Source organism: Pristis pectinata, chromosome 11 (genome assembly GCF_009764475.1).
Source record: "Pristis pectinata isolate sPriPec2 chromosome 11, sPriPec2.1.pri, whole genome shotgun sequence".
Classification (NCBI taxonomy): domain Eukaryota; kingdom Metazoa; phylum Chordata; class Chondrichthyes; order Rhinopristiformes; family Pristidae; genus Pristis; species Pristis pectinata.
The window spans coordinates 30,219,781-30,247,749 of NC_067415.1; the positions used below are offsets into that span (position 1 = coordinate 30,219,781).

At 39.5% G+C, this 27,969-nt stretch overlaps 1 protein-coding gene across 2 annotated transcripts in view; it reads right to left on the reverse strand.

The window, feature by feature from the left end:
- The window catches only part of LOC127576244 (fibroblast growth factor 9), a 198,536-nt gene that overhangs the window by 84,728 nt on the left and 85,839 nt on the right, over positions 1 to 27,969 (reverse strand). The window contains exon 5 of one of the 2 annotated variants that reach the window (XM_052026693.1): positions 10,969 to 11,041. The exons of the other annotated variant lie outside the window; for it this stretch is intronic. Within the exon in view, the coding sequence (XP_051882653.1) occupies positions 11,038 to 11,041 (4 nt within the window). The 3' untranslated portion in view covers positions 10,969 to 11,037. Of the gene's footprint in view, positions 1 to 10,968; positions 11,042 to 27,969 lie in introns of those variants that run through there. 2 annotated transcript variants of the gene reach the window in all.

Genomic DNA, 27,969 nt, shown 5'->3' on the forward strand with positions numbered 1-27,969 from the left:
GCAGATCATTTGCCATTAGATCAACAGATGTTCAAACAGCTTTTATATAACACATTCCTTTTTGATGTAGGAAATAATTGTATATGGTCAACACCCCAATTAAGATTCTCGATGACCCATACCTTGTATCAAAACCGGAAATGAAAATTTAATATTACACTAATATAATCAAACATAAGTCTGAGACGACAGTATTATTTTCCTTGTCAACCACCTCATTTTAACTCATGCTAACCTCAAAAAACAAAGCCTTGGGCTGAAATTTAATTCAAGCTTGATTTTTTTTGTCACTTATGTCAATGTATTTCAGCAGGCTCATTTTCTGCAATGGGCTGTATCGACACATTTAGTCTCACTCAGTACCCTGGCCTGCCAATGTTCCATAAGACTATGAATATCTAAGCACTTGAAAACTTGAAACACCATGGCACAGAAGGCAACGGGCCGAGTGCTATAAAATGGGATTAGTACAGGTAGCTACTTTATAGCTGGCTCAGGCACAGTGATTCAAAGGGACTGTTTGTGTGCTGTATTGCTCTATGATTCTATGACACTATGACACTGAGTATAAACTACCAGCTGGGATGCCCTTCCCCCACCCACACAATTGCTTGGAACAGTGATGATTTTCATACCTCAGAAAGGAATTTGGAGCCTGGGATACCATATAACGGGTTAATAGTTTTTGCAAGCTGCACACATATTTTATTGATCAATTTTGCTAATGAGATGCAAAACTGGTCCATGTATTAGGGGTTAGAAGTTCAGACACGCCTATATTTCTACATGTAGGGAATGCAGGGTGCAGCTCCTATGCCTGAATAATGAGGCCTGGGGCATTCATTATTCACCCTCATCTTCATTAAGCAGGCGACATGTAAAGATTAAGAAACAGCTGGTGAGGTAAATCGTCACTAAAGGTCTAGCTTCTGTGAGACTTGTAGGAGCCCTCAGGTAATTGGAAAAAAGGTGAAAATGGGAGTGGGTGGCTAAAATAGAGCTGAATGTCCTAAAATAGGACATCAGCTATGTAGCTCCAGAGGATGATCTGCATATAAATTGGATGGAACCAATGGTATGGGGATTGGTGGACTAGAAGCAGCAGTCTGCATTTCTGAATGCGGGTTTGAAAGGGTTCCATCTGATCTCCCTGCTCCATCTGTAGACAAGTATAGAGCACCTAGCCAGCTAGTCATGCTATGCCAGTCAAGTGCGACCCATATCGAGTGAAGTGCTGGGACAATTGATAATCTGTAAAGAGTGCAGAAGGAATTTATGGACATAGATCAAATTTCACATTCAACATCACTTTCCCAACATTGTGGACTGAGTCCTTCCAGCCATATCACAGGCTTAATTGATTACAGAGTCATAGAGTCGTACAGTTGTTGGGCCACCATGTCCATGTCGCCCATCGTACCTATCCACACAGATCCTATTTACCTGCATTACATGTGTAACCTTCTATGCCTTGGCGATTGAAGTACTTGTCTAGTTACTTCTTAAATATATCTGCTTCCACCACCTCTTCAGGCAGCATATTCCAGATTCTAACCACCCTCCATGTGAAAAAAATCACCCTCATATCCCCTCTAAACTTTTCTACCTCTCACCTTAAACCTATACCGTATTGTCTTTGACACTCCCACCATGGCTAAAGATTTTTACCATCGACCCTAACTATCCTCCTCATAATTTTATAAACCTCTATCAGGTTCCTCCCCCTCAGCTTCCTCCACTCCAGGAAAAACAAACCCTATCCAGTCTCTCCTTATAACCTAAATACTGCAGTTCAGGCAACATTCTGGTGACAGAGGTCAAATAATTGGCAGTGCATGATTGAATTTATACACACTAAAGTTGTGTACACACATTTGTATTACAAATTATTCTTTCAATCTAAAATGTATCTACTTTTCTACAGTACATAGTATGCCTCCAGCTTTTGTTTCTATCAGCACACTTGCTTAATTCCACAAGTCATTCAATTAGTTTGGTTTGAAGTGACTTATCCTTCACAGGGTGGTCCTCTAATGAGTCAAAACTCTTCTCTGTTTCAATAACATCCTCACAATGGTTTATTTTTGCTGTTAAGAGCTGCTCACCACCAATCAACTATACATATAAAAAATATTTAAATCATTCACACTTGTTTAGAGTTGCCACTATACAAGTGAAAGGAATCAGTGTAAAATGATCTGAAACAAGCAGGATTAGGATGAAACAAGGAAGTCAACACAAATGAATGTGAGTTCTGAGATAACACCGACTCACATGGATGTTTCAGCTATCCTAATGTTATATGTGGCTGATTCTTATATACTCTCTGAATTGGATAGCAACTCACTCAGTCATGGGTACAATTAAACATGGACAATGAATGCTGGCCATGCTAATGCTGTCCATATTCCATGAGCAAATGAAAGAAATCACAAGGTTAAAAGCACAAAGTGAATATGACAAAATTCTGTTAAGGTATGAAATTTGCTTTCTGAATGATTTTACACTTAGATTTATTGCAATACAAGCCAGGTTATTGAATTTTACAATGCCTGCTCATAATCAGCCTATTATTTAGGTGAAATGTTTGAAATTGACTTTTGCATTAAATGCAGAAATTAAGATTGGAACATAAAGTGGATGCCTTGGTGCATTCATTTACATTTTATGGTGTGCCAAAAGAATTCACTTTGAACTCAGCATAAAACTTGTACACTGCTGCTACCAGTTTAGGAACATTTCACAATTGCTATCACTTATTAAATGGATATATTTACAAATACATGAAAATCATAACGTATCCTAGGCTTTCCAATACTTACTTGAGACATTCTCTCGGCTCTTTTTCTAAAACCAATGGTGTTTTACATTAAGTTTTAAATATGAGCTGTGCATGTGAAACCAGGGCCATTTCAAAGATACACTGTTTTAGAAGTGAAGGTTAAAAGGAAGATAAGAGGATAAACATTGAATATGGAAGCTGATGGGGTCAAACACAAGGAAAGTGAAAACATATCCTGTTGGATATGTTGTCTGGCTGGAAGGAGAGGGATTGTGAGCAGACATTTCAGACAGAACAGAACTCTGGGTAGCCATGGTGAAGGAAAAAGAAAGACACATAAGAGACATTAATACAGAAACCATCATCAAGAGAACCGATACAACAGAGATGGAAAAATTTGGAGATTGAAATGGCATCTTTTTTGAAGCAATATGTCTACATGTCATCAAAGATTCCACATTTAGAAGTGAAATCAAGGAACATTTTTACTCATAAATGGCAATGAAAGCTGTTGGAACTGTGAAATTTTCAATACAGAGATAAGAAGTTTTTGTTAGATAGGGGTGTTAAGGGACATGGAATAGTGCCAGATAAAATGTTGATGTTGATATTCAATGTTGATGATCAAACTGAATGGCGGAGTAAGCTTGAGGGTTCAATCTTCCTTTGTTTTTCTGAAACTTGCCAATCAATAAGCAGTTGCTACTGCTTTGCCCTGAAATGTATTTCATTTGCACAACAGTGATGATCCATGAAGCATGAAATGGAAGACTTCAGGAATCAACTCTGAATCTAACCTCCCTTAATATTCCATTGTGTTTCAAAATGAGCCTCTTTTGAGCTCCCTGTCTAGTTTGGCAGAATTGTGAAAGCACTGGGCCGAATTAGAAGAGTATGTCTCTATTCTTGCCAATGCAAATCCTCAAAATCTTGCCAAAAATCCTGCTAATCCTATATCTTATCCACAGTGTAGTTTGCCAGACTTCACAATAATATTCACGTAACTACAGAAATAGGGAGATCAGCAACTCCAGATCAAAATGTTTTAACCTTGCCAAGATGCTAGTCAAGAAGTGCAAGCATCTTTCATTCTACAAGCCAATTCATAGCACCAACTGTGAGCTTCTTGACTGAAAACAGAACTAAAGTATCAGAGGTTTGTACAATGTGGCTGGAATATATGGATGAATTCTTTTACATGAGGTGCAATAGAATATTCATTTTCTGTGAGCTATTACCATGAATCAGTGCTCATAAATTGCTGGTGTGCTCCATTCATTAGATTTTCTCTTGTACTCCTCAACTGAGATGTAATTTGCGACATAAACTTCTGCTGATAACAGGAGTCACAAGAATACATTTGACACCTTGTTGAACAGCACCAAGCATATATTTCCTTAAGCAATAGGATTTAAGGTTCAAAAAAACAAAGGATTGAAGAGACAGAGGGTGACGGAGTTAAGTTCATGACTGGAAATGTGGGCTGGGGTGTTAATATGGAAGCCGAAATTATGAGAGGTTGGGAGGGCAGTGAAAGCTGAGGACAGAGGGAAGGTGAATTCAGACAGGGATTTACATCACTGGAACTGGTAGGTCACACACAGACAGATAGGAAAGCAATGAAGGGATCTTGAAAATACTTATGCATCATAGAGCAATGATGTTAAATGAGGGGAAGCGAATTGGAAAAGGTGAGGTCCTCAATAAAGGGAAAAGTGTCACAGAAAATTTAGACCAAGCTGTGAAATGGTGGTGAGAACCAACTTGTTCCAGTGCCAAGAGGATGCGATTTTCATTCAAGTTCTTCATGCAAAGACCTGTGTGCTTGAGCATATAAAAGATAAGGAACTTCAGGCATCACGCACACAGATATGTGTGCAGGGAAGAAGGAAGAGGCTTGACAAGCAGGGACACAGGTCTCCTCAATAATTATTAAGCATGTTAGGATAGCACAAATACATATTCAATGTCTTTGCTGTTGCTTGAGGCCAGTCAGCACAGACTTGACCCACTCATGCCAAGCTTTTGCCTTCTAGACCTGGAACTGCTCAAGGTACACCAGAAGTGACAGAAGTACATGAAAAATATGCCGAGGGAATGCACTAAGATGATTGGTTGACATCTCTATGTTGCATGGAATACCATGATTTGGGGGCGTAGCAGACAGCGAGGAAGGCTATCAAAGCTTGCAGCGTGATCTTGACCAGCTAGGAAAATGGGTTGAAAAATGGCTGATAGAATTTAATGCAGACAAGTGTGAGATGTTGAACTTTGAGAGGACAAACCAGGGTAGGACTTACATAGTGACTGGTAGGGCTCTGAAGTGTGCAGTAGAACAGAGGGACCTGGGAATACAGGTCCATAGTTCCTTGAAAGTAGCATCACAGGTAGATAGGATTGTAAAGAGAGCTTTTGGCACTTTGGTCTTCATAATCAGGGCATTGAGTACAGGAGTTGGGATGTTATGTTGAAGTTGTACAAAACCTTGGTGAGGCTGAATATAGAGTATTGTGTGCATTTCTGGTCACCTACCAACAGGAAAGATATCAATAAGCTTGAAAGAGTGCAGAGAAAATTTACAAGTATGTTGATGGAACTTGAGGACCTAAGGTACAGGAATAGGTTGAATAGGTTAGGACTTTATTCCCTGGACACAGGAGAATGATGGAGACCTTATAGAGATATATAAAATTATGAGGGGTATAGATAGGGTGAATGCATGCAGGCTTTTTTTCCTAAGGTTTGGTGAGACTAGAACTAGAGGACATAGGTTTAGGATAAAAGGTAGAATATTTAAGGGGAATCTGAGAGGAAACTTCTTCACGCAGAGGCTGGTGCTGTTACATTAATGGCCAAACGATCCATTTTGCTTAAATGGAAGGATCCAATACCCCCTACTACTTTTCAATGGTTCTCTCAAACTATATCATGTTTAAACTTGGAAAAAATTAGGAGTGGTACTGTTGATCCTTCGCTTAAATTTCAGCAAGTTTGGAGTCCATTTATTCAATATTTTCACATGATATAGATCCCCTTATAATAACCTTTCAATTTAGAGGAACGGAGTTGACGACATAATATTGCTCTGTTTCTATTGAGAAATTTTAGTCCAGTTTTTTTTTCTGTTTTTTTTTGAACTTTTTTTTCTTTAGCTTAGTTTGGTTTGATATATTGTTTATAATATTTCTTATTGTTTTGGGGATTTTTTTTCTTTTTTTTATATTTTATAATAAATCTTTTTCTTTTATATTATATTCATTCACTAACAGATCATTGGATCTACAGATTTTTTTATACTTTATTGTTCTTTATAATTATCCATGTCATGATTGTTCTCCTGATCTCTTTGTATTACATGTATAAACATTGATATATTAATCTTTATTAATTTGAAAACTAATAAAAAGATTGACAAAGAAAGAAAGAGGCTGGTGCGAGGGTGGAATGAGCTGCCAACAGAAGTGGTAGATGCAGGTTCAATTGTAACATTTAAGAGAAGTTTGGATAGGTACATGGATGGGAGGGGTTTAGGGGGATATGGTCCGGGTGCAGGTAGATGGGACTATGCAGAAATCAGGTCGGCATGGACTAGATGGGCCAAAGGGCCCGTTTCTGTGCTGTAGTGCTCTATGACACTGTGACGCTATTTATAAATTTGGTTTGCAATGTTTACGTATTGCCAGCTTTTACTTTTGTGTTGTTGCCAAATAGAAACGATGGTGGTGTATAAAAGAGAGAAAGGTAAAGTGTGAGATTGTTAATGAATGGGAAATTGGGGTTTAGTTTACTGGCATCACATTCAAACAAGGAAGAAATTGTCAGGATTGCTTTAGACCTGCCCCTTCATCTTCCCCTCACTTCCTTCTTCTTGCTGTATAACTGGTGGCACAGATTGTTCTCATTGTTGCAAGATGGTGCAGCATACAGAAGACCACCACCCATCTTGTTACCCATTCTGTCAAACATTGCAAGGTTCCTTCAGGCAATGCAACTGTGGATTCGGCAAGCTGCAGCATGCATTCCCAGATTTCATGTGGCAGTGTGGCTCTTTTGCTCACATCCCTGTGGAGTCATGAATCCATATTGCCCCACAGCCTCCAATTTAAGAACATATGGATTGAGAGCATCATGAAGACATTCCATGTGCCTGGAACACGGTGCCAGGGGAAGTGGTAGAAGCAGATACAATGGCAATGTTTAAGAAGCATTTAGACAGACAGATGAACAGGCAGGGAATAGAGGGCTGTAGACTTTGTGCAGGCAGAGGGAATAAGTTTAGAATGGCATCATGGTCGGCACAGACATCGTAGCTGAAGGGCCTGTTCCTGTGCTGTACGTTCTGTGTTCATTTGATCCTTTGTGGCTGCTTCACCTTTCACCAAGATCATGGTCAATTTTGAGCACAATGTGGCTCAAGTGTAGGTTGTCAAGCAAACTGCCGCGGCATGAAAAATTCATGACTATGGCCAGGATATCAGGCACTGATAGACATAATTTACTGTTGGCCTACTACAGCTGGACATTGAAGGACTGGAACTCTTTCTAGTTACAGTATATCTCAGAGATAACATACTGCACACTCAAAGCAATATGCATGAAATTAATAACATTGCAGGACAAGGAAACAAGCATGATTAAAATTGTCAGTGCAACAGTGAACACCGAACACCCTTATGCAACAGTGAACAGTGAACACCCTTATGCAACAGTGAACACCGAATTGCAAAATGTTGCAAATATCTCCAACTTCAGCCTGGAACAAACTTGACACATAAAATTGCATGCATTGGTGACCTTGACAGCCAGCCACAATCTGGTGCTTAACCTGCTCCGAGATCTGGCTGCAGCAAATGGCTAAGTTCACTGTAGATGTCCTTGCCGAAGCACTTTTGTCTAAAGTATTGCTTCTCATTAAGTTTCAGGCAACAGAATCATTCCTTGAATGGTTTGACTGTCTTAGTCCTCTGCTGGGAGTCCTTTCTTCACCCTCCTCCTCTCTCTCTTTGTTTCCTGCTCTGCTCTGTGCTGCTTCTGCTTCTTCCCCCAGGCAGTCTACCCCAAAGAGAATATCTACTAATGAATTACTTGGAAGTTAGAAGGTCTGAATTCGGGAGAAGATGCTTTAGCACCTGCAACAGAGCTTCCCGTGCACTTCAGCAACTTCTTAAAAACTCAAGAAAGCACTAAGCATTTGAACAATTGGGGCACCAGCCTGTAGAAATTAATCAGCTACTATGTAGAGAATTGAAGATCAGAATGAGCTAGGTGTCTTTCCATCTGCTGCATTCAAGTTCAGCATCACGTGAGAAAGAGAGGACTTTCTTTGCAGATTGAACTTCAAAACAACATCACCAGTCTCAAGCCAGTGTTGTGGTCTGTTGGCATCACAACATGGGTTCAGTGCCATATCGCCTATTGATGTGTTGCAAATTCTTATTTTTCTCCGTATGTATACATCAGGTATAATAATTCATTGTAGATACCCACAATAAGTGTATGCCACATTGCAAGCAATATTCCTTCAGCTACTGGGGAGTATTGCTACTGAAGGAATGGATACTGTAATGACGTGAATACGGAGGGAGAGGGGACAGATTAGTAATGAAGAGAGCATGTTATTATGCATGGGGGTGATTAACATCCTCCAAAGCTGAACCCTGGTCTTCGTTTTTGGAAGTAACCAGGGTGGTCTCTGTAAGGATATAAATGACTGCACTTTGGGGTGCATGCAATGCGTGCACCTCTGGGCTGAAGCAAATATAGGTGAAGTCTCTTTTCCTTGAGGATGACCTCCCCAATACACCAATGAGGACCAAAACTGTGCTGTAGTGTTCTATGTTCTATGTGGCAGAGATCACCTGGGGGTGATCCTGAGGCTAAGAAGCTGAGAATAATTGTGACCCCAGACTCCACAGGCAGAGCAGAGCAGTTAGATCACACATTTAAGCTTATATTTGAAGTTGTAGGAAGTAACAGATCTTAGTGAAGGCAAAGTTTGCAGTTTGAGCATCAGCCCTTTAAATAGCACTGTTTCAGGCAAAACGGGGAGGTAAAAGCTGGTTGTTCTGTGAGAAAATAGAAACTGTCATTTGTTGTTCTATTGAGCTTGAAATCTCACTACAAATTCTGTGTGTGTTGCACTAGTGTTGAAATCATTTGGGAATGACTTATGGTGGGAAGAGAGAATGAAGGACCTGCTGAAACATGAGGCATCCACAAATTGTGCAAACTAGTTCTACTCTAAGTTAATTTGACTTCAACAGCATGGCAAAGTTTTTTTGGAGTCATAATTACAAATGTCTAATGCACAGTATCAAGCTACTTCTCTTGCAGAAGTAAAGTTGAACAGTAATGGCACTCTCAATCACTAGTACAATTTATAAAACCCTAATTTTGCTTTCAGATGGAGTAGCAAGTTATTTATTTCTTTAACGAAGCAAAGAGCTACTGAGGATATGGAATCCTTGTACACATTCATAAACCATTCTGCCATCTTGTATTTAAAGGGAGCAGATATTTTGCAAAACTCAAAAAAGCAATCGTCAAGATTTTCTTGGAATATGGGAACATTTTTGTTAGCGTTTTGTGTGGCTGAAGATTGTCACCTGTCTAATTGACAAGATGAAGCCTACAAAAGAAAAAATGGAAATCTAAGGAAGGTTGGCATTTGCATTCACACACAGATTAACTGTACTGAAAAAACATTTACTTGCTGGTGGGTCAGCACTTACATTTGCATTTAGTGGCCAGTTGTCATTTTGACAGTTTTCTTTTTTGTTTGTCATTGTATGTGAACTATTGCTGCTTGCTTTGACTTTCATGGAAACAAAAGCAAACCTTAACACTTTGAAAAGTATTTGTGGAATGTGTAACTGAGATGAGCACCTCAATAATGTGTGCTTCAGTTATTCTGTATACATGTCCATTCTATTAAAGTTGCACAAACTGCTGCTGTAGTCATTAAGTAACATATTGTCAGCATACAATAACAACTTGAATTACCTAGTCAAATCCCTCTTCAAGTAACATTCTTTTTAAATCATTTTAAAATTTTATTGTATACAAAGCATCTAAGCAAGCATTCAGTGGCTCAAAGCAACAAATATACTCAACTCAATTGCAAAATGTACCAGCTAGTGTTGTAGTGTGCCAAATCCTCAGCGGATATATGTGTAGAATTCTTAGTAATCAGAATGAATATCAAAGCAGAAAATTCTGCTTAATAATGTTGTAGCGACACAAATCCTCAATGATAAATATATCAAATGTTGCTGTTGGATTCAAAATACCATCCAGTATGGCAGTGAGCCAAAAACTAAGTTCTGGTGGAATGCTGAGCCATAATTCACTCATCTATCATTGTAGTATATTGTATTTTCAATGCATAAATACATCACCAGGCATTGTAGTGAGCTCTGCACTCAGTGGATAACCGCACAACATGGAAGTACTAAGCAATACACTCACCCCTTGGTCTGTGCCGAGCTAAAAGTTGCAGTGTTTAAGTTGCCACTATTTCCTCACTGCCACAGTTTAAATAGGAAAAAGAATGGTTCAGGTTTCCCCTCTAGTGCCTAGGGAAAACTCAGACTTTGTGGAATTGCACTAAAAACACCCCAGGTGACCTCCATCACTAACTCCATTAGAATCTGCAAGATTACAGGAAGTCATCACATTTTAGATTACATTGGGGGGTGGGGAGGATGAAGAATGGACCTTAATCACACACTGGATAAGAAGGGATCAGCCAGCTGCATTAAAACTGTTACCAACAACTGTAATAATGAAACCAAACTATCCTTCGACTTGGGTAACAGATTGGGATATAACAAAGGAACATCCTGCCAGTCAACTCTACAAATTCCTCCACATTAACATCTGGAGACATGCATAATTAGGGCAGCCTTAAAGTATCACAGAGACCTGAATTGCCACCCATCCAATAAACAAGTGATCATTAAGCTTGCCTGTTCTGTATAGCACCTTTAAGTGTAAAAGATCCCAAAGCACTTCTCAAGAACTCTTGAAATCTGGTTTGATTACCAGCCAGATTAGAAGATACGAGGAATGGTAATGACCAGAAGTTGGTCAAAGAGAAAGGTCTTAAGAAGTATCTGAAAAGGGGGAGAGAGGGACAGAGGAGGAGGGTTTTAGGAAGAAAATGTTGACCTTACACCACAGGCGTTTGAAGGAATGGCCACAATGGTGGAGCGATTACAATCAAGAGGAGAAATGCAGAGATCTTGGAGGGTTTTTCAGCTGGAAGAGATACAGAAAAAGAAACAAAGGCTGAGATTTTGTCTTGGAAATGCTAGCATACAACAACATCATCATCACACTTTGAAACTGACAACAAACTCATATTTCTGCACATGTAGATTAATATGGAAATATCAATCTTGGTGTCAGGGTTTTACCATTTTTGGACAGGTTCAGATTTCACAAAGGCAATCATTGGAATTTAATAAATTATTGAAAATTTGAGGTATTTGCAAATTATTCTATCTGTAAAATTGTTTGAAACTGTGGTGCTTTGTTGCACAAGCTTTTAAAGCCATACAATGCCATAATTTTATAAATCAGGGTTATAATTCCTTCTAATAATTATCTGAAAAATACAATAGATTTTAAATCAATAAAATATTTTTGATGTTCGTGTATGAGCTTTGAGTTTTGAATTTGGTGAAATATTTCAAATATTGCCTAAAAATTGAGCTTTTCTCTGAAACTTTGCTTTCTTGAAGAATGCTTCATAGTGATTGGCTGCAAAGGTAGCGTGATGCCATCACTATTGTCGGGTGTCAAGGATCCCTTGAATGCCTGATAGCACACAACATCAGAAAAGAGTAATTTCCAAGCCACAGAGTTTGCTGAATCTTTTTGGACAGATTTCTTCAAAGTTTGTGATGAATGCCACTGTCTTTTTGCTGATCTCAAAATCTAAGCCAATACAAATAATTAGAAAATTATTTATGTCAGCACAAATTTCACGTAATGCCAGTGACCACATGAACAAGACTCGCCCTTCCCCATATGCAAGTATTTGGATCCAATTGAGTTTCCATGCCCTCATGCTTTAATCTGTTACATCATCAAAAAATAGCACTAGCTTTGAAAATATGAGACAGTTCTGCCCACCTTTAATATAGATTGAGATGACAAACATAGAAGAAGAACAAGGTGGTGCTAAGACTTGGAGACTGCTTCAAGGGGAAAATTAGTAGCAATTAATGTTGTCTTCAACGTGGAGAAACAGCAACAATTCTAACCAATGCAAATAAAAATATTGAAGGAATGATGAGCAACTATGACGAAAGTGTCCTTCAGATGTTAAATGATTAAGCAACTTAAGAAAACTCATTACAACAGTAGTATTCATCTTGGCTTAGTCCTTCAGTGCAGAAATAAAAACAAGCCAAATCTTAATGTGTCCAATCCACATATTTTTCTAAGTATCATCAATGCAGATAAGCACTCTGAGGGATTTAATGGTTACGTTGGATATGACTTAATTTCCTTGCTCTACTCACAGACATTGGTGATATAGACCAATAACATTACAATATGATTATCTGTTTCCTTCAAAAAATTTAACAGCCATATGAACAGAATAGGCCATTGTTCACAGAAGCAATACCCACTGGACTCACAGTCTGAGTTTTAAATAACTAAAGCAGGTGTATTTTTCCTTGGCTAAACCCAGACGATCTTGTAGTCAGCCTTAACTCACTTCAAATCCCATATCATTTGGTTGTGGTGAGGAAGTATTGAACACAGTTTGAAATTATAGATCACAATTTGAAGTATATTTAATAGTTAAAACATGAACTTTCAGGAGTACCTTCATTTACAAGAGATTCTTTTTTTCTTCTTCAAACACACAGATCTAGAAATTCAAATACTCCTTAATAGGAGCCCTGGATTGAGTGCATACCTTCATCTCCCCATTTAGTGCATGTTACATGATGATTAGTGGCTCAGTACTCACCAGCCAGCCATTTATTGCCTGAGTCACATCTGGAATCCAGGCCTAAAGGGTCATCTGTTCACCAAACAGCAGCACTCTGGGAAGTGCATGTGCTGTACAGCACTGGTACAGCTGCAAAGGACAGAATGTAGATGAGGAAGCATGCCTTCCAGATCACTGACATACAGACAAGGTGAAGAGAAGGGGCTATGTTCTCAGTGCCACAAGGGTACCTAGATCAAAGATGAAAAAATGGTAGCAGCAGGTGGCCAGTGAAATTACCAAATGAGGTGACCATCCACCTTTGGAAGCTGTATAGGAAGAAATTCCATGACCACGTTCACTTTGTCAAGATTAGTGCTCTAATGTTAGAGATATGAACAAAAGAACAAAAGAAATAGAAACAGGAAAAGCTTTGTGTGGCTGTCCTGTTATTCAATGAGATCATGGCTGATCTTTTACCTCAGCACCATTTTCCTGCGCTAACATAACCTCTCTCAATTCCCTTAATATTTGAAAATCTATCAATTTCTGTTTTGAATATACTGAACAATGGAGCCTCCACAAGCTTCTCAGTGGAGAATTTCAAAGGTTCACTGTCCTCTGGGTGAAGAATTTTCTTCTCAACTCCATCTTGAATGGCCAACATCTTAATTTGATATGGTGATACCTGATTCAGGATACCCCACCCGGGGGAAACATCCACTCCACATCTACCTGTCAAACTACCTAAGAATTTTGTATGTTTTAATGAGATTACTTTTATTCTTCTAAACTTAGTAGACTACAGGCTCAGTCTGCTTATTCTCTCCTCATACAACAAGTCTGCAGCCCTGAATTGCAAGTATCTCCTTCCTTATGTAGGGAGGCAAAACTGCACATAATATTCCAGAAGCAATCTCACAAGAGCCCTACGTACTTAGATTCTAATCTTCTAGCAATAAAGGCCAACGTAGCCAATTGTTTGCTATATCTGCATGTTAACTTTCAGTGATGGCATGTGCAGGAAACCCAGTTCCTTATCAACACAATTGCCTTTAAATCTCTCACCATTTAAAAAAGTACTCTATCTTTATTTTCCTCTGTAAGACTTCTCTTTCATTATATTTCATCTGCCAAATCCTTGCCATTTCACATTCAATCAACTTGACAGCTCCTCTCTCTCTCTCTCTCTCTCTCTCTCTCTCTCTCTCTCTCACACACACACACACACACACACACACACACACACACACACACACCACACACACACACACACACACACACACACACACACACACACAGATGCAGAACTATCCCACCAAGTCTGCCATGTTCCTTGGTACCTACTGTCCTGCAGCCACTAAATTTCTCTCAATTTGCATTCTGGACCCTCCTCCAAACATCACCATTACTATTTCCTTCTTTTGCAAGTGGTAGAATCTGGGGAGAGTTGACAAGAATGTAGGGAGAATTTAAAAAATGGAATTAATGTAGGATTAGCATAAATGGATGGTGAATGGGTTGGCATGAACTTGGTGAGCCAAAGGACCTGCTTCTATATGTATCCCCTTGTTTTCAATAGCAGCTGCAGTTGAGAATGGCTGCTTTAAACCTTCATCCATAAGGAGATATGGCACGTGTTCACAGTTCACAATTCCTGGCAATTCCTAACAGTAAACATAATGTACGCAAATGTGCAAGGGACTGTGAAACTTGAGCTTACATGTTTGAAGTTTTCAACAGCATTGCTTGTATGAAAATTATTCCTCAACAGCACCCAACCATTGGTATAAACACCTAGCACAACACATTGACATAAACATTAATTTCTAGGACATTGTGTATTTTGCTTTATCAGGGTAATTTTACACTCAAGAATAACGTAGAATCATCACTGTGGTTTCTTTTAATCATAGAAATGTCTTAAGTGAATGTAACTTTTCTGTGTATTTTAGAGTTCAGCTCTTTATTTATTGTCCTTTAAGACACTGGGGAAGAACCACCGAGCCCTGCTCCAGTCCCTCCTTTCTCTACAAGATTGATAATTTAGGCTTTACTGAGAAAAATTCATAAAAACTATGTGTTCTAACATAAATGTTGACCTTGTCCATTGCCAATAACTTCAGAATATTTCACTGTAAATTTATTCTCAGCAACATTTAAATTTAAGATATTTCATTTGAATATCTTAAATTAATTTTACATCTGGAAGAAAATGCAAATTGTTAGAGTCATAGAGCAATATAGCACAGATACAGGCCCTTTGGCCCAACCAGTCCATGCCAACCACGGTGCCCACCCAGCAGGTCCCAATTTCCTTCGTTCAGATATCCCTCTAAGCCCCGCCCCTCCATGTACCAATCCTAGTGCTGCTTGAATGATACTATTGTACCTGCCTCAACCACTTCCTCTGGCAGCTCGTTCCACATACTCACCAGCCTCTGCTTGAAAAAGTTACCCCTCAGGTCACTTTTAAATCTTTCCCCTCTCACCCTAAATCTCTGCCCCCTAGTTTTGGACTCCCCTACCCTGGGGAAAAGACTGTTACTATCCACCTTATCTATGCCTCTCATAATTTTAAACATTTCCATAAGGTCTTCCCTCATTTTCCTACGTTCCAAGGAATAAAGACCCAGCCTGGCCAACCGCTCCCTGTAACTCAGGCCCTCTAGTCCTGGCAACATCTTCATAAATCTTTTCTACACTCTTTTCCAGTTTAGCCATGTCTTTCCTATAACAGGGTGACCAGAACTGTACATAGTGCTCCAAGTGCAGTCTCACAAATGATTTATATGACTGCAACATAATATCCCAACTCCTATACTCAGTGTCCTGACTGATAAAGGCCAATGTGCTAAACACCTTTTTCACCACTCTGTCTACCTGTGATGCTGCTTTCAACGAACTATGCACTTGTTCTCCTAGGTCCTGCTGTCCACTACACTCCCCAGTGCCCTACCATTCATATACACTGGTTTGACTTTCCAAAATGCATCACTTCACACGTATCTGCATTGAAATTCACTTCCCCAACTGATCAAGAGCCCCCTGTAGTATACGATAACCTTCTTCACTATCAACAGCACCTCTTAATTTTGTGTCATCTGCAAACTTATTGATCAAACCTTCAAATCATTTCACATTCAAATAATTTATATAAATAATGAATAACAAGGGTTCCCAACACCGACCCCTGAAGGACACCACCAGTCACCGGCCTCCATTCCGAGAAACAACCTTCAACCACCACCCTCTGCTTCCTACCTCCAAGCCAATTTTGAATCCACCTAACTGGGTCTCCCTGGATTCCATGGGACCTAACCTTCCAGACCAGCCTACCCTGAGGCCTCTTCAAAAAAACTCTAAAAGGTTCGTCAAGCACGTCTTTCCACGCACAAAGCCATGCTGACTCTTCTTGATCAGACTCTGTCCATCCAAATGCTAGTAGATCCTGTCCCTCAGAATTCCCTCCAGTAACTTCCCCGCTACTGATGTCAGGCTGACCGGCCTGTAGTTCTCTGTCTTGTCCTTTGTTGTGAAGTTGTGAAAAAAATATTACCAAGCATATTTGACAGGAGTTACTCCACTATCCATTTCTTCAGCAAATCTTGCAAGTACAACAGAAAGTTTTTTTTAGTTACAAAGATGTCAAAGGATTTCAAACCACATCAAGGTGTTAATGATCATGCTTTGCAGGCCCCTGCCTGCTTAAAGAAAGCACAATGAGAGGACAAGAATCTTTAGGACAGCTGGGTTTGCTAAACACCTGAAATAGGACTCTAATATAATATAAACAACCTGGAGGAAAATATTTGTGCCTTAGACAGCTTTTCTTTCTCACTGTGAAATGTATTTTCAGTTAAATAATTGAATTTGTTTCCCATGGCAGGTGAAAAAAAAGAACGTGGGATGAAATGATCAAGTTTCATCAAGCAAGTAGATGGGCCATTAAAGCAGCCATTAAAATTAATCCTTTTGTTCAGACAAGCAGAGCTCAAAGTCAGCAGGTGGTAGGAGAGTCAGAGAGGCTGAAGAATTCAATCGATATTTTTCCATCTGTTTATAGAACCAACATATAATCTGACATATCCTTCTCATTTTTTTCCTACTTTTGAGTTTAGCTCACATTTGACTGCTTCCTAAAGATAGCAAATGCAGCAGAAAAATCAAGATAGAAGCACTGTTTTTATTTCCATCTCTCAATCAAACACCTCTTCCTACATCCTTATATTTATTTCAGTACTTAACAAGAAGGGCAGCATTGCTAAGAATGGAATGTTGTCCACCGTGCACATGGCGATGCCTGAAATGTTTTTGGGTCTTTTCTACCTGGGTAACTATATGACATTTTAGCTCTTGTATCTCCAAAAGGGATGTTCAAACTATTTGTATCTTTGCATTTGTCTAACTTAAACTTGAGATTGGGATATGCTTCAGTAGATCACATAGTATTTTTGAAGGGTATGTTTACAGAATACAAATAATTTGCAACTAAAGGCAACACATGGTAAAGATACCCAGCTTAACTATCCACTATTCCCTCGACCCTGTCACTGCCTTACACTTTTCTCAGACCACTTGCTGAACATCCATTTGTGAATATTCCACATTTTTCAGCTTCTGCTGAAGGTGGGTACCAATATACGTTGTTGAGCTACCTGGAACTAAGGTAATACATCCTGAGAAAACAACACTGAGGGAAATCCAGTGCTGGTACTCCACCAGGGTGTAAAGAATACATTGAGAAAATATAAGGGAGCTTTGATAAGTTTGTAAAAACTGGCTCATAATGACAGGGAATGCAAAATTATATTTTTATTTATGCTTCCAGACTTTGGAAAAGGAAAGGACTACAACAGAAGAACTGAAGGGAGAGACAAACATTTATCTGTTTGATTTGAGAACATCAATGCTAACTTCATAAATAACAGGAAAATCAGAATAAAAGGACTTAGATGAGAAAGACAGGGTATTAAGAACAATGGCAAAAGAAAACCTTACAGATAGTAAGAAGTCAAAAAGTAGGCAGTATTTATAAAAGTAGAGTGGACAAAATAGCTGAAAATGACAGCACCGGGCCAGCTGGCTATTTTACACCTAGCTAACGTTCCTTTGACCTGTTGATTAGGTCAATTTAACTGGCAAAAACATTTTAAAATCGACCTCAAGATAGAATAACCCAATATGTCAGAGGTAGTTGATCCTTGGAGGGATAGGGGAAGCTACAGTATGTACTATGCTAGATAGACATCTTTAACATTAAAAAAAAGAGCCAAGACTAATTGCACGCTATAAACCACTTGGTGGCTATATTAAGTTGAAAGCTACAAAGGTAAATATCTCTATTGCAAAAGTTAGCACTAGGGACATGCAGTAGTGAACCAATGAATTAAAGGAGGAGTTACATTAGAATGGGAACATTTCAGTGGAAGACATAAGCAACCTTATGTAAACTGGGGAAAAACATGTGATTTCAATTCAGAGATGATATGTGTAGTGCATGATTTCTTCCTGGCCCAATGGATCAAGAAAGACACAGAGTTAGTGCACACCTTGGAGTAATATTTATTATAGTTCACAGTGGCACAGAATGATAACAGTTAACACATAAAGAGAGTTGTTGCAAGAGGTCCCAAAGTATGTGAAAGCCAATTCTTAATGAATTATTCTCATCTCCGATTACAAACCATCAGTCCTCAGCAATTCCACCCTTTATGAAGTGTTCTCTTGTCATGGACAGAAACATGACACCAATGTGCAAAAAGCAAAGCCCAAAAAGGCAATGAGATAAATTACCAGAAATCTGCATTTTAGTGATGTTGGATTTGAGGAGAGCAGCATTTATCCTGAGTGGCTGGCCAACCTTTGGGATAAATGCTGCTGTCCATCAAATAGTGCCAGAGGACATTTTGCATCAACTTTTCATATCATTCAGGGCCACAGTTTGACTTTTTAATTCAAAAAACATCTCTACTAAAACAGCAAGAATTTTAACACTCTGCCAGAAAGCTAAAGAGGTTCATTTGACTGCTCTATTACCCACACTATCTATATTTACAACAATAGTGTATACTTTTGCAATTTTGTAGAACAGTCTTGCACCACAGTTTCTTAATTGCTAGCAACTTGATTAGGGCAGGTGAAATTCAGATATATTAGGACCCTCATTTAGAAATGACAGTTGTGACAATGAAAATGCTGAAGTATTTTTAAAAAATCTTTTCTGCCATCGATGGCAACACAAGTTTTGCAAAATACCAACCTACCTTTCCCATGGATAAATCTTCAAAAAATCTAGTTTCTCCTAATTCATACTGAATGTGAGAACACCTAAAAAACATCACACTATCCAGAATAATGCTGTGTTGGTGTCTGCACCTTAGTTGTTCTTTTCAAAGTGGCAGGTCTATTGGGACAAAATAGAGAAACCAGAGATTTGGCTTAGCACCAAAATGGTGACAATTTGTGCTTGAAATTAGTTCTCAATTACTAAGATTGCTCTTGAGCTTTTATCATTAGGAAATTTATTAATGGAGTTATTCTGTAAATTGCACAAGATACCTAGAAGCTGCTGTATGAAGGATTTGAAGAGCTTTGTTTATAGTTCAGTGGGTAATGGTGACGTGTAAACAAAGAATGGTCCCAGGTTTTTACTCCCAGGTCAGTGCTGGGTAGTTGACCTCTAGCTGGGCTTGCTCTGTAACTGGCCTCATTGCCAAAAGGTTTCAGCACAGGAAATTCAACTCGATTTCTTGTCCCCATTGCAATGGATCTTAAAGGGGAGGGTGTCAAATGATTTCCTGCTTTTCATTATCAGCAAATGGAAAATGAGAGCTGGAGTAGTCCGTGCACCCGCTCCCCATCCCCAAGCCTCGTCCACCACTATATAGGATCATTGTTGACCTGATCACAGCCTCAGCTTGTTTCCTGCCTGTTCTCCACAGCCCTCGACTCTCATTAGACTAAAAATCTGTCTGTCAAAGCCTTGAATCCGTTCAATGATTCAGATACTAGTGTGGCGAATGGCAAAGATTCAAGACCTTCTCAAAGAAGAAATTTTTCATCTCCATTTTAAATGGCAGACCTTTTATTCTGAAGCTGCGCCTTCTAGTTCTAGATTTTCCCAGGAGGGAAAACCTCCTCTCACCAGTTACGTTGTCAAGCCTGTATGTTTTAATAAGTTCACCTCGTATTCCCCTACACTTTCTTGATAAAACAACACCTTCATCCCAGGAATCAATCTAGTGCACCTTCTTTGAACTGCATTCAATGCAAGTACATGCCTCTCTACAAAAAAAAACAAAATTGCATGCTTTACACCAGATATGGTCCTACAAATGCCCTGTACAGTTTTAGCATGATTCCTCTATTCTTATACTCTATTCCCTTTGTTTAGAAGTCCCACATTCCATTGGCCTTCCCAATCACTTGCCAGACCTGCATCTTAAATTTCCATGCTTCATGAACATGAATACCAATATCCCTCAATACACAGCAATCTATAAGCTCTCTTTATTTAAACAATATTCTATCTTTCTAATGCTCCTAGTGCAAGTGGAATCTCCCCACATTTTCCAACATTACACTCTTCCTGTTAATTTTTTGCCCATTTGATAATTTAATTATATTCCTTTGCAAATTCTTTGCATCTTTCTCAGTATGTGCTTACCAATCCATTTTGTATCATCAACAAACTAGTATCAAGCATATTATAGCCGTCATTAATATAGATTGTAAGTAGTTGAAGCCAGAGCATTCATCCCCAGCAGTTACACCTTGCCAACCTGAAAATGACTCTTTCATCCCAACTCTGTTTTCAGTTAGTCAGTCCTCTATCTGTACTAATGTATTATGCCAACTGTCATGAGTGCTTACTGACTGCAGTTAACTTTTAAGTGGCAACTTATCAAATTTATCCCAGAAGTCCAAATATTCTGCACCTATTGCTCCATATACGCTCAAAGAATTTTAATAGATTTGTCAAACATGATCTGCCTTTCATAAAACCATGAATCCCCTACAGTCTAAAAATCTATCTCAGTCTTGATCACATTCAGTGACCACACCTCCACAACCCTCTGAAGGATTCAAAAGATTAACAACCCTCTGAAAAAATAACGTCCTCCTCCCCTATGCTCTAAGTGAACTATGCCCTAGTTTTAGATTCCCTCATGTGGAAAAACATCCTCTCAACCTATCAATCCCCCCCACAATCTTACACATTTCAATAAGATCATCCCTCATTCTTCCAAACTCCAAAGAATTATAACTGTTAATGCATAAAAAGTCAAATTGAAACAATGTCATAGAGTCACAGAGTGGTACAGCACAGAAACAGGCCCTTTGCCCACCATTTCCTTGTCAACCTTTTTGCCCATCTACACTAATCCCATTTGCCCACATTACAAACTTCTATGCATTTTCTATTTAAGTGTTTGCCTTTACAGAGGTGACAACATCTAAAATGCCCCATCTATATCATAAAACTAAAAGTAACACGGGTTTAATTTGAATATTATATGTATTAGACACTTCTACTTCCTAAACTAATCATAGAGTGTAAACTGAAATATTGTATTATGGCATTTATTGAAAGATCCATTACCATTTAATGTGATGAGAACATTTACTGATGAAATATGCTTTACAAGTTTTACTGCATTTGTGAGATACTTTCAGCATGTTTCACCTACTCCTAATATATCGAGTTGCCTAATTAAACTCAATACAAGAGAAATTGGATTTTAGCTTTTTTATTCTACCTATTTGTACATATTTCCATCTTTGTATTTTTCTTACTGAGCTTCAGGCAAACAGCATTAAAGAGGGGTGATTTTTGTTTCTTAAGGTGTTTTGCTTTTAACCTTTTAAGTACTAGTATCATAGTCCATTCTCTAATCTACAGGGTAGGCCAATAAACTTGTAACTTAAACACTAGAGGCTTGAACTCAAGGCTTCGACTAATAAAAGCAAACATGCCATATGCCTTCTTTACCACCCTATCAACTTGTGCGGCCACTTTCAGGGAGCTATGGACTTCGACCCCAAAATCCCTGTGTATGTCAATGGTGTTAGCAGTGCTGTCATTAACCCGGTAATTCCCCTTTACGTTTGATCTCCCAAGTGCAACACCTTACACTTGCCCGGATAAAGCTCCATCTGCCATTTCTCTACCCATATCTGCAACTGATCTATATCCCACTGTATCCTTTGGCAACCTCTACATTATTCACAATGCCACCAATCTTTGTGTCATCTGCAAACCTACTAACCCATCCATCCATATTTTCATCCAAGTCACTTATCACAAACAGCTGAGGTCCCAGTGTGGATCCCTGCGGGACACCACAACAGGTCTACAGCAGATACAATCTCACTGGCTCTCCACTCTGCTTTGGAGCATCTAGACAACTGCAACACATATGGCAGGCTGCTGTTTATCAATTACAGCTCGGCACTCAACACCATTATCCCCTCGGTACTAATCCCCAAGTTTCAAAACCTGGGCCTCCGTACCTGGATCCTTGACTTCCTTATCGAGAGACTGGAGTCAGTGCAGATCGGTAATAACATCTCCTCCTCACTGACAATCAACATAGGTGCACCTCAAGGATGTATGATTAGTCCACTGCTCTACTCTGTCTACACTCATGACTGTGTGGCCAAGCACAGCTCAAATGCCATCTGTAAATTGGCTGATGACACCACTGTTGTTGGCAGAGTCTCAGATGTGATGAGGAGGTGTACAGGAGTGAAATAGATTGGCTAGTTGAGTGATGTCGCAACAACAACCTCGCACTCAACGTCAGCAAGACTAAGGAATTGATTGTGGACTTCAGGAAGGGGACTTCGAGAGAACACACACCAGTCATCACTGAAGGGTCATCAGTGGAAAGGGTGAGCAGGTTCAAGTTCCTGGCCATCAACGTCTCAGAGGACCTATCCTGGGCCCAACACATTGATGCAGTCATGAAGAAGGCACACCAACGGCTCTGCTGCGTTAGGAGTTTGAGGAGATTTAGCATGTCACCAAAGACTCTTACAAATTTCTATAAATGTACGGTGGAGAGCATTCTGACTGGTTGCATCACAGCCTGGTATGGAGGCTCCAATGCACGGGATCAAAAGAGGCTGCAGAGGGGTGTAGACTCAGCCAGCTCCATCACAGGCACAACCCTCCCCACCATCAAGGACATCTTCAAGAGGTGGTGCCTCAAGAAGGTGGCAGCCATCACTAAGGACCCTCGTTATCCAGAACATGCCCCCTTCTCGTTACTACCATCAGGGAGGAGGTACAGGAGCCTGAAGACCCACACTCAATGATTCAGAACCAGCTTCTTCACCTCCACCATCAGATTTCTGAATGGTCCATGAACCGATAAACACTATCTCGTTATTCTTTTTTTGCACTATTTATTTACTTTTGTAATTTATAATAATTTTTATGTCTTTGCACTGTACTGCTGCCACAAAACAATAAATTTCACCTCAAATAAGTCAGTAATAATAAATCTGATTCTGATTCTGACCACTACCCTTTTGTCTTCAATAGGCAAGTCAGCTCTGAGTCCAAATGGCCAAGTCACTATGAATCCCATGCATCTTAATCTTCCAGATGACCCTACCATGACGAACCTTGTCAAATGCCTTACTAAATTCCATGTAGACAACATTCAGTGCTCTACCTTAATCGATCACTTTCGACATCTCCTTGGAAAGCTCAATCAAGTTAGTAAGACATGACTTGCCCCGCACAAAGTCATGCTGACTGTCCCTCATTAGGTCATGTTTTTCCAAATGCTCATAAATTCTATCCCTAAGAATCCTCTCCAATAGCTTGCCTACCACTGACATGAGACTCATTCGGTCTTTAGTTCTCAGGATTATCCCTATTTCCCTTCTTGAACAACAGAATAACATCAGCTACTCACCACTCCTCCAGGACCTTGCCTGTGATTGGAGAGGACACAAAGATCTTGGTCAAGGCCTCAACAATCTCATCTCTTGTCTTTCTCAATAACCTGGGGTATATCACAGCAGCCTCTGGGGACATCCACCTTAACGTTCTTCAAGAGACCCAACACCACTTCTTTCTTTATCTCAAAATGCCCTGGCACATTAGTATGCTCCACGCTGATCTTACCATCCTCCATGTCCTTCTCCTTGGTGAATATTGACACAAAGTACTCATTTAGGACCTTGCCCACACCCTCCACATCCAAGAGGAGGGTGTGTTCTCTCCTTTATCTTTGAGTGTTCCTACTCTCTCCCTGGTTATCCTCTTGGTCTTGGTTATGTATGTATGGAATCCTACTTGCCAAGGACTTTTCAGGACCCTCCTGGCTCTCTTAATTTCCTTCGAGTTCTTTTCTGGCTTCTTTATATTCCTCATGGGCCCTGTCTGATTTTAGCTTCCTAAACCTTACACATGCTTCCTTTTGCTTCTTGACTAAATTCACGACCTCTCTCATCATCCAAGGGTCCCTTTCCATCTTTATCCTTCCTTCTTACTGGAACATACTGTCCCGTACTCTGTGCAGTTGGTCTTTAAACAACCTCCACATGTCAGATGTAGAATTGCCCAAACACAGCTGTTTCAAATTAACTCTCCCTAACTCCTGCTTAATACTCTCATAATTTGCCCTCCCACCCCCCCCCCCCAATTTAATACTTTCCTGCAAAGTCCAGACCTATCCTTATTCATAGCCATCTTAAAACTTAAGGAGTTGTGATCACGTTTTCCTAAATGTTCCCCCACTGAAAGGTCAGTCACCTGGCCAGGCTCATTTCCCAATACAAAGTCCAGTATGGACTCTCCTCTATCCACATACTGTTTTAAGAAACATTCTTGGATGCACCTAACAAATTCTACCCTTCTAACCCTCTTGCACTAAGGAAGTCCCAGTCTATACTGGGGAAGTTGAAGTCACCACTACAACAACCCTTTTGTTTTTGCACCTTTCCCTAATCTGCCTGCATATCCATTTCTCAATGTCCCAGTGATTAGTGGGGGGATCTATAGTATAATCCCATCAGAGTGATTGCTCCTTTCTTACTTTTGAGTTCTACCCATATAGACTCAGTGGATGAACACTCTGTTATGATCCCTCTGAGTGCAGCTGTGATATTGCCCCTGATTAGTAGTGCAACTCCCCTCCCCCCCACCCTTTCTTTTACCTCCCTCACTATCTCTTCTGAAGCATCAAAACCCTGGAACGTTAAGCAGCCAGTGCTGTCCCTCTCTCAACAAGTCTCTCTAATGGCCACAGCATCATAGTTCCATGTACTGATCTGTGTTTTAAGTTCACCTCCCTTACCCTTAATACTCATTGCATTAAAATCAACATATTTCAGCCCTTCCGTTCCATTATGTATATAATATTGTTCCTGCCTGTCCTCCCAAACTTCCTGCTAACTATTAGAGTGTACATCGAGGGCTTAAGCCATTGCTGCCAGGTTTACATCTCATCAAAGTTGAAAATTACCAGCCCCGATTTACTTTTCAATTTGTAGTTGTGAGTCACTTGGCAAAGGAAGCCAAACATGAATGGAAAGCATCGTAAATAACATCACCGCTGTCAGGACCTGAAATGATCCTTAATAGAATACCTGAAGAAAAAGTTGCTGTCAAAAGCTCAGACAGGTAAAAAAATAATTCTCGTCTTGTGTTTTGTTCTATCCATAGGCTTCTGTATTTTTGAATTTTCTTGTTTAAACATTCACTGCTTATGGATACAGACTAGGAAGAGTAAAAGAACACTACAATGTAAATAAAACAAAGAAGATGGCACTGAAGAAGTCTTAGACTAAGCTCTCTCTGCCTACTAGGAACATGGAAATGCAGGTAGCCTGAATGCCTCAGACTTGTTCCATCAATCTCTCCTTGTCTGCACTTGATTCAGGTGACTACGAGAATCTGAAAATTTGGGCAAAATATTAAAAAAACATGTGCCTAGAAATTCATCTTTGATCACTAGCAGTAAATGTGCAAATAAATAGCAATGGTATTCAGTTACATTAAAGTTCAACACTCTGTCACTACTATATTGTGCACTTAGTAGTACCAGCCAGGGATAAATTTCCCACCCCCCTTCCAACCGGATAAATTGGAAGCTAAATTTAACCTAAACGCAAGGCTAAGACATTGGCCAGTTTTGTCTCCAGAAATTTGATTAGACTTACTGTTTCATAGATGAATGTAAAAGATTGAGAATTGAGGATACCTGGAGGCATTGAATTTTTGTATGTAATTCACTTAGGCACAAAATTCCATGATCTTGTCAGCCATGTAATTAATTTGCACCAGATAGCATGTCAATAGAAATGGGGAAGAAACTCAAAGCCTGGAATCAGTGGCTGGGGACATTTCAACTTATGTCACTTTTTTTTACATTGAAAACCGTTAACTACATGTCTTAACCTTTCCTAATTCACATCTTAGCTTTCAGACCCCAAAGATATAACCAGTTTGCTGCAATCCAATTTTGCCAATGTGTTTTTGAAAATGTGCCATTTATTTTATATACACGAAAGCCCAGTTACCCTTTATTGATAGCACCTGTTCATTTAGTTCCTTGTCAGTAAAGATCAAGGTTTAACATGTTTTTCATTTCAAACAGCAGTACTGTAACTGACCTCCTGTTACATTTTCATCTTTTACATAACATCTGTTTTGCTGTACTTTTCCACTGAGTTGTTTATGGGATTCTGAAAATGCGAGCTATCGTTTTCCAGCTGCACAATCCTTTTTAAGTTGATTTACTGAGGCAGTTACTTTTTTTTAAGAAAATAGAATATGCTAAAAACTGAAAGATACATTGAAACTTTTCTTTACTATATATCATTTCTTGAATGGAAGACAGGCCTAATTGACAGCTGAAAGCCATTCTAATCATTTTCTGCACTACCTTAATCTCCTTCAAACTTAATGATTTAACTGACTACATTTCCTTATGTAGCCAATCACTACTAAGAACTTGGTTGAAGGAAAACTACCTTGTTTTCCATTGTTTACATTACTGAGATCCCATTACCAACCTCAATCTTTCATTATACCTTGTATGCTTTCAGAAACTTCCAGGCCACAAAGATGGGCTCTGCAGCATCTGTTGCTTCAGTGCAGACACTGGCAATTTGCTTCCAGTTTCCTGCATTAATTACGAACACAACCTCTGGCAAACTGGTTAGGGCAGTAATGTGTGCATTGGTCATGCAGATGCAGGGTTGGCAGATTATTGTGTGAATCCTTGTGCAACTCAGGATTGTCAGTATCACTGCCTAGTTGATGGATACAACCACACTTATAGCAAACAGACATGGGGACTCTCAGCATTTAGTGGCAGGAATAATACATGACTGCATAGGTGCTATTTGAAGGTTCCTTGCAGGATTGTTCGTGGTGATTGGAAAGAGAGTGTTGGGCACATTTGCAAGAATTTCATTGATGAACACGATCAGAGTTTGAGAAATCTTAAAAGATTCATGTGGCTAAAGGTGAAGTTTCAATCAAGCCTACACCAGTTCCTTTCACATATGAAGACATGTTGGTCACACCTCTTGGCCTCACAGGAAAAAGGAGGAGAGGGCTCACATGTGGGCGAGGAGGAGAGGGAGAAAGACTTTGATCTGGAGACCTTGTCCACAGTGAGTTTTCCAGAAATGCTTCTGCATTCATTTGACAAAATAGCAGTGGTTGAGGTCACTACTTCTCCAATGAGGTCTTCATGGAGATTAGTCGTAGACTACAGTTACACTGCCCCTCTGATTGTGGTAAAGAAATTAACAGTCACACTAAAATCCACCTCTCCAATTATTAGGTAGTTCTGGAGATTTAGAATGCCTTTCACAATTTGCATTGCTTCTCTATAATGTAGGAAGGTAGAAGAGTCTAATGTTAAAGGGAATGGGTTTAAAGTGAGAGGGGAAAGATTTAAAAGGGGAAGCTTTTTCACACAGAGGGTGGTGGGTATATGGAACGAGCTGCCAGAGGAAGTACAATTACAATGATTAAAAGGCATTTAGACAGATACATAGATAGGAAAGGTTTAGAGGGATATGAGACAAACACAGGCAAATGGGAAAAGCTCAGGTAGATAGCTTGGTCATCATGGACGAGTTGGGCTGAAGAGCCCATTTCCATGCTATATAACTCTATGACTCTACTCAGCAGGTCTGCAGAGAAAGAAACACAGTTAACATATCAGAAACTTTCATCAGAACTGGAAAAAGTGAGAAAATT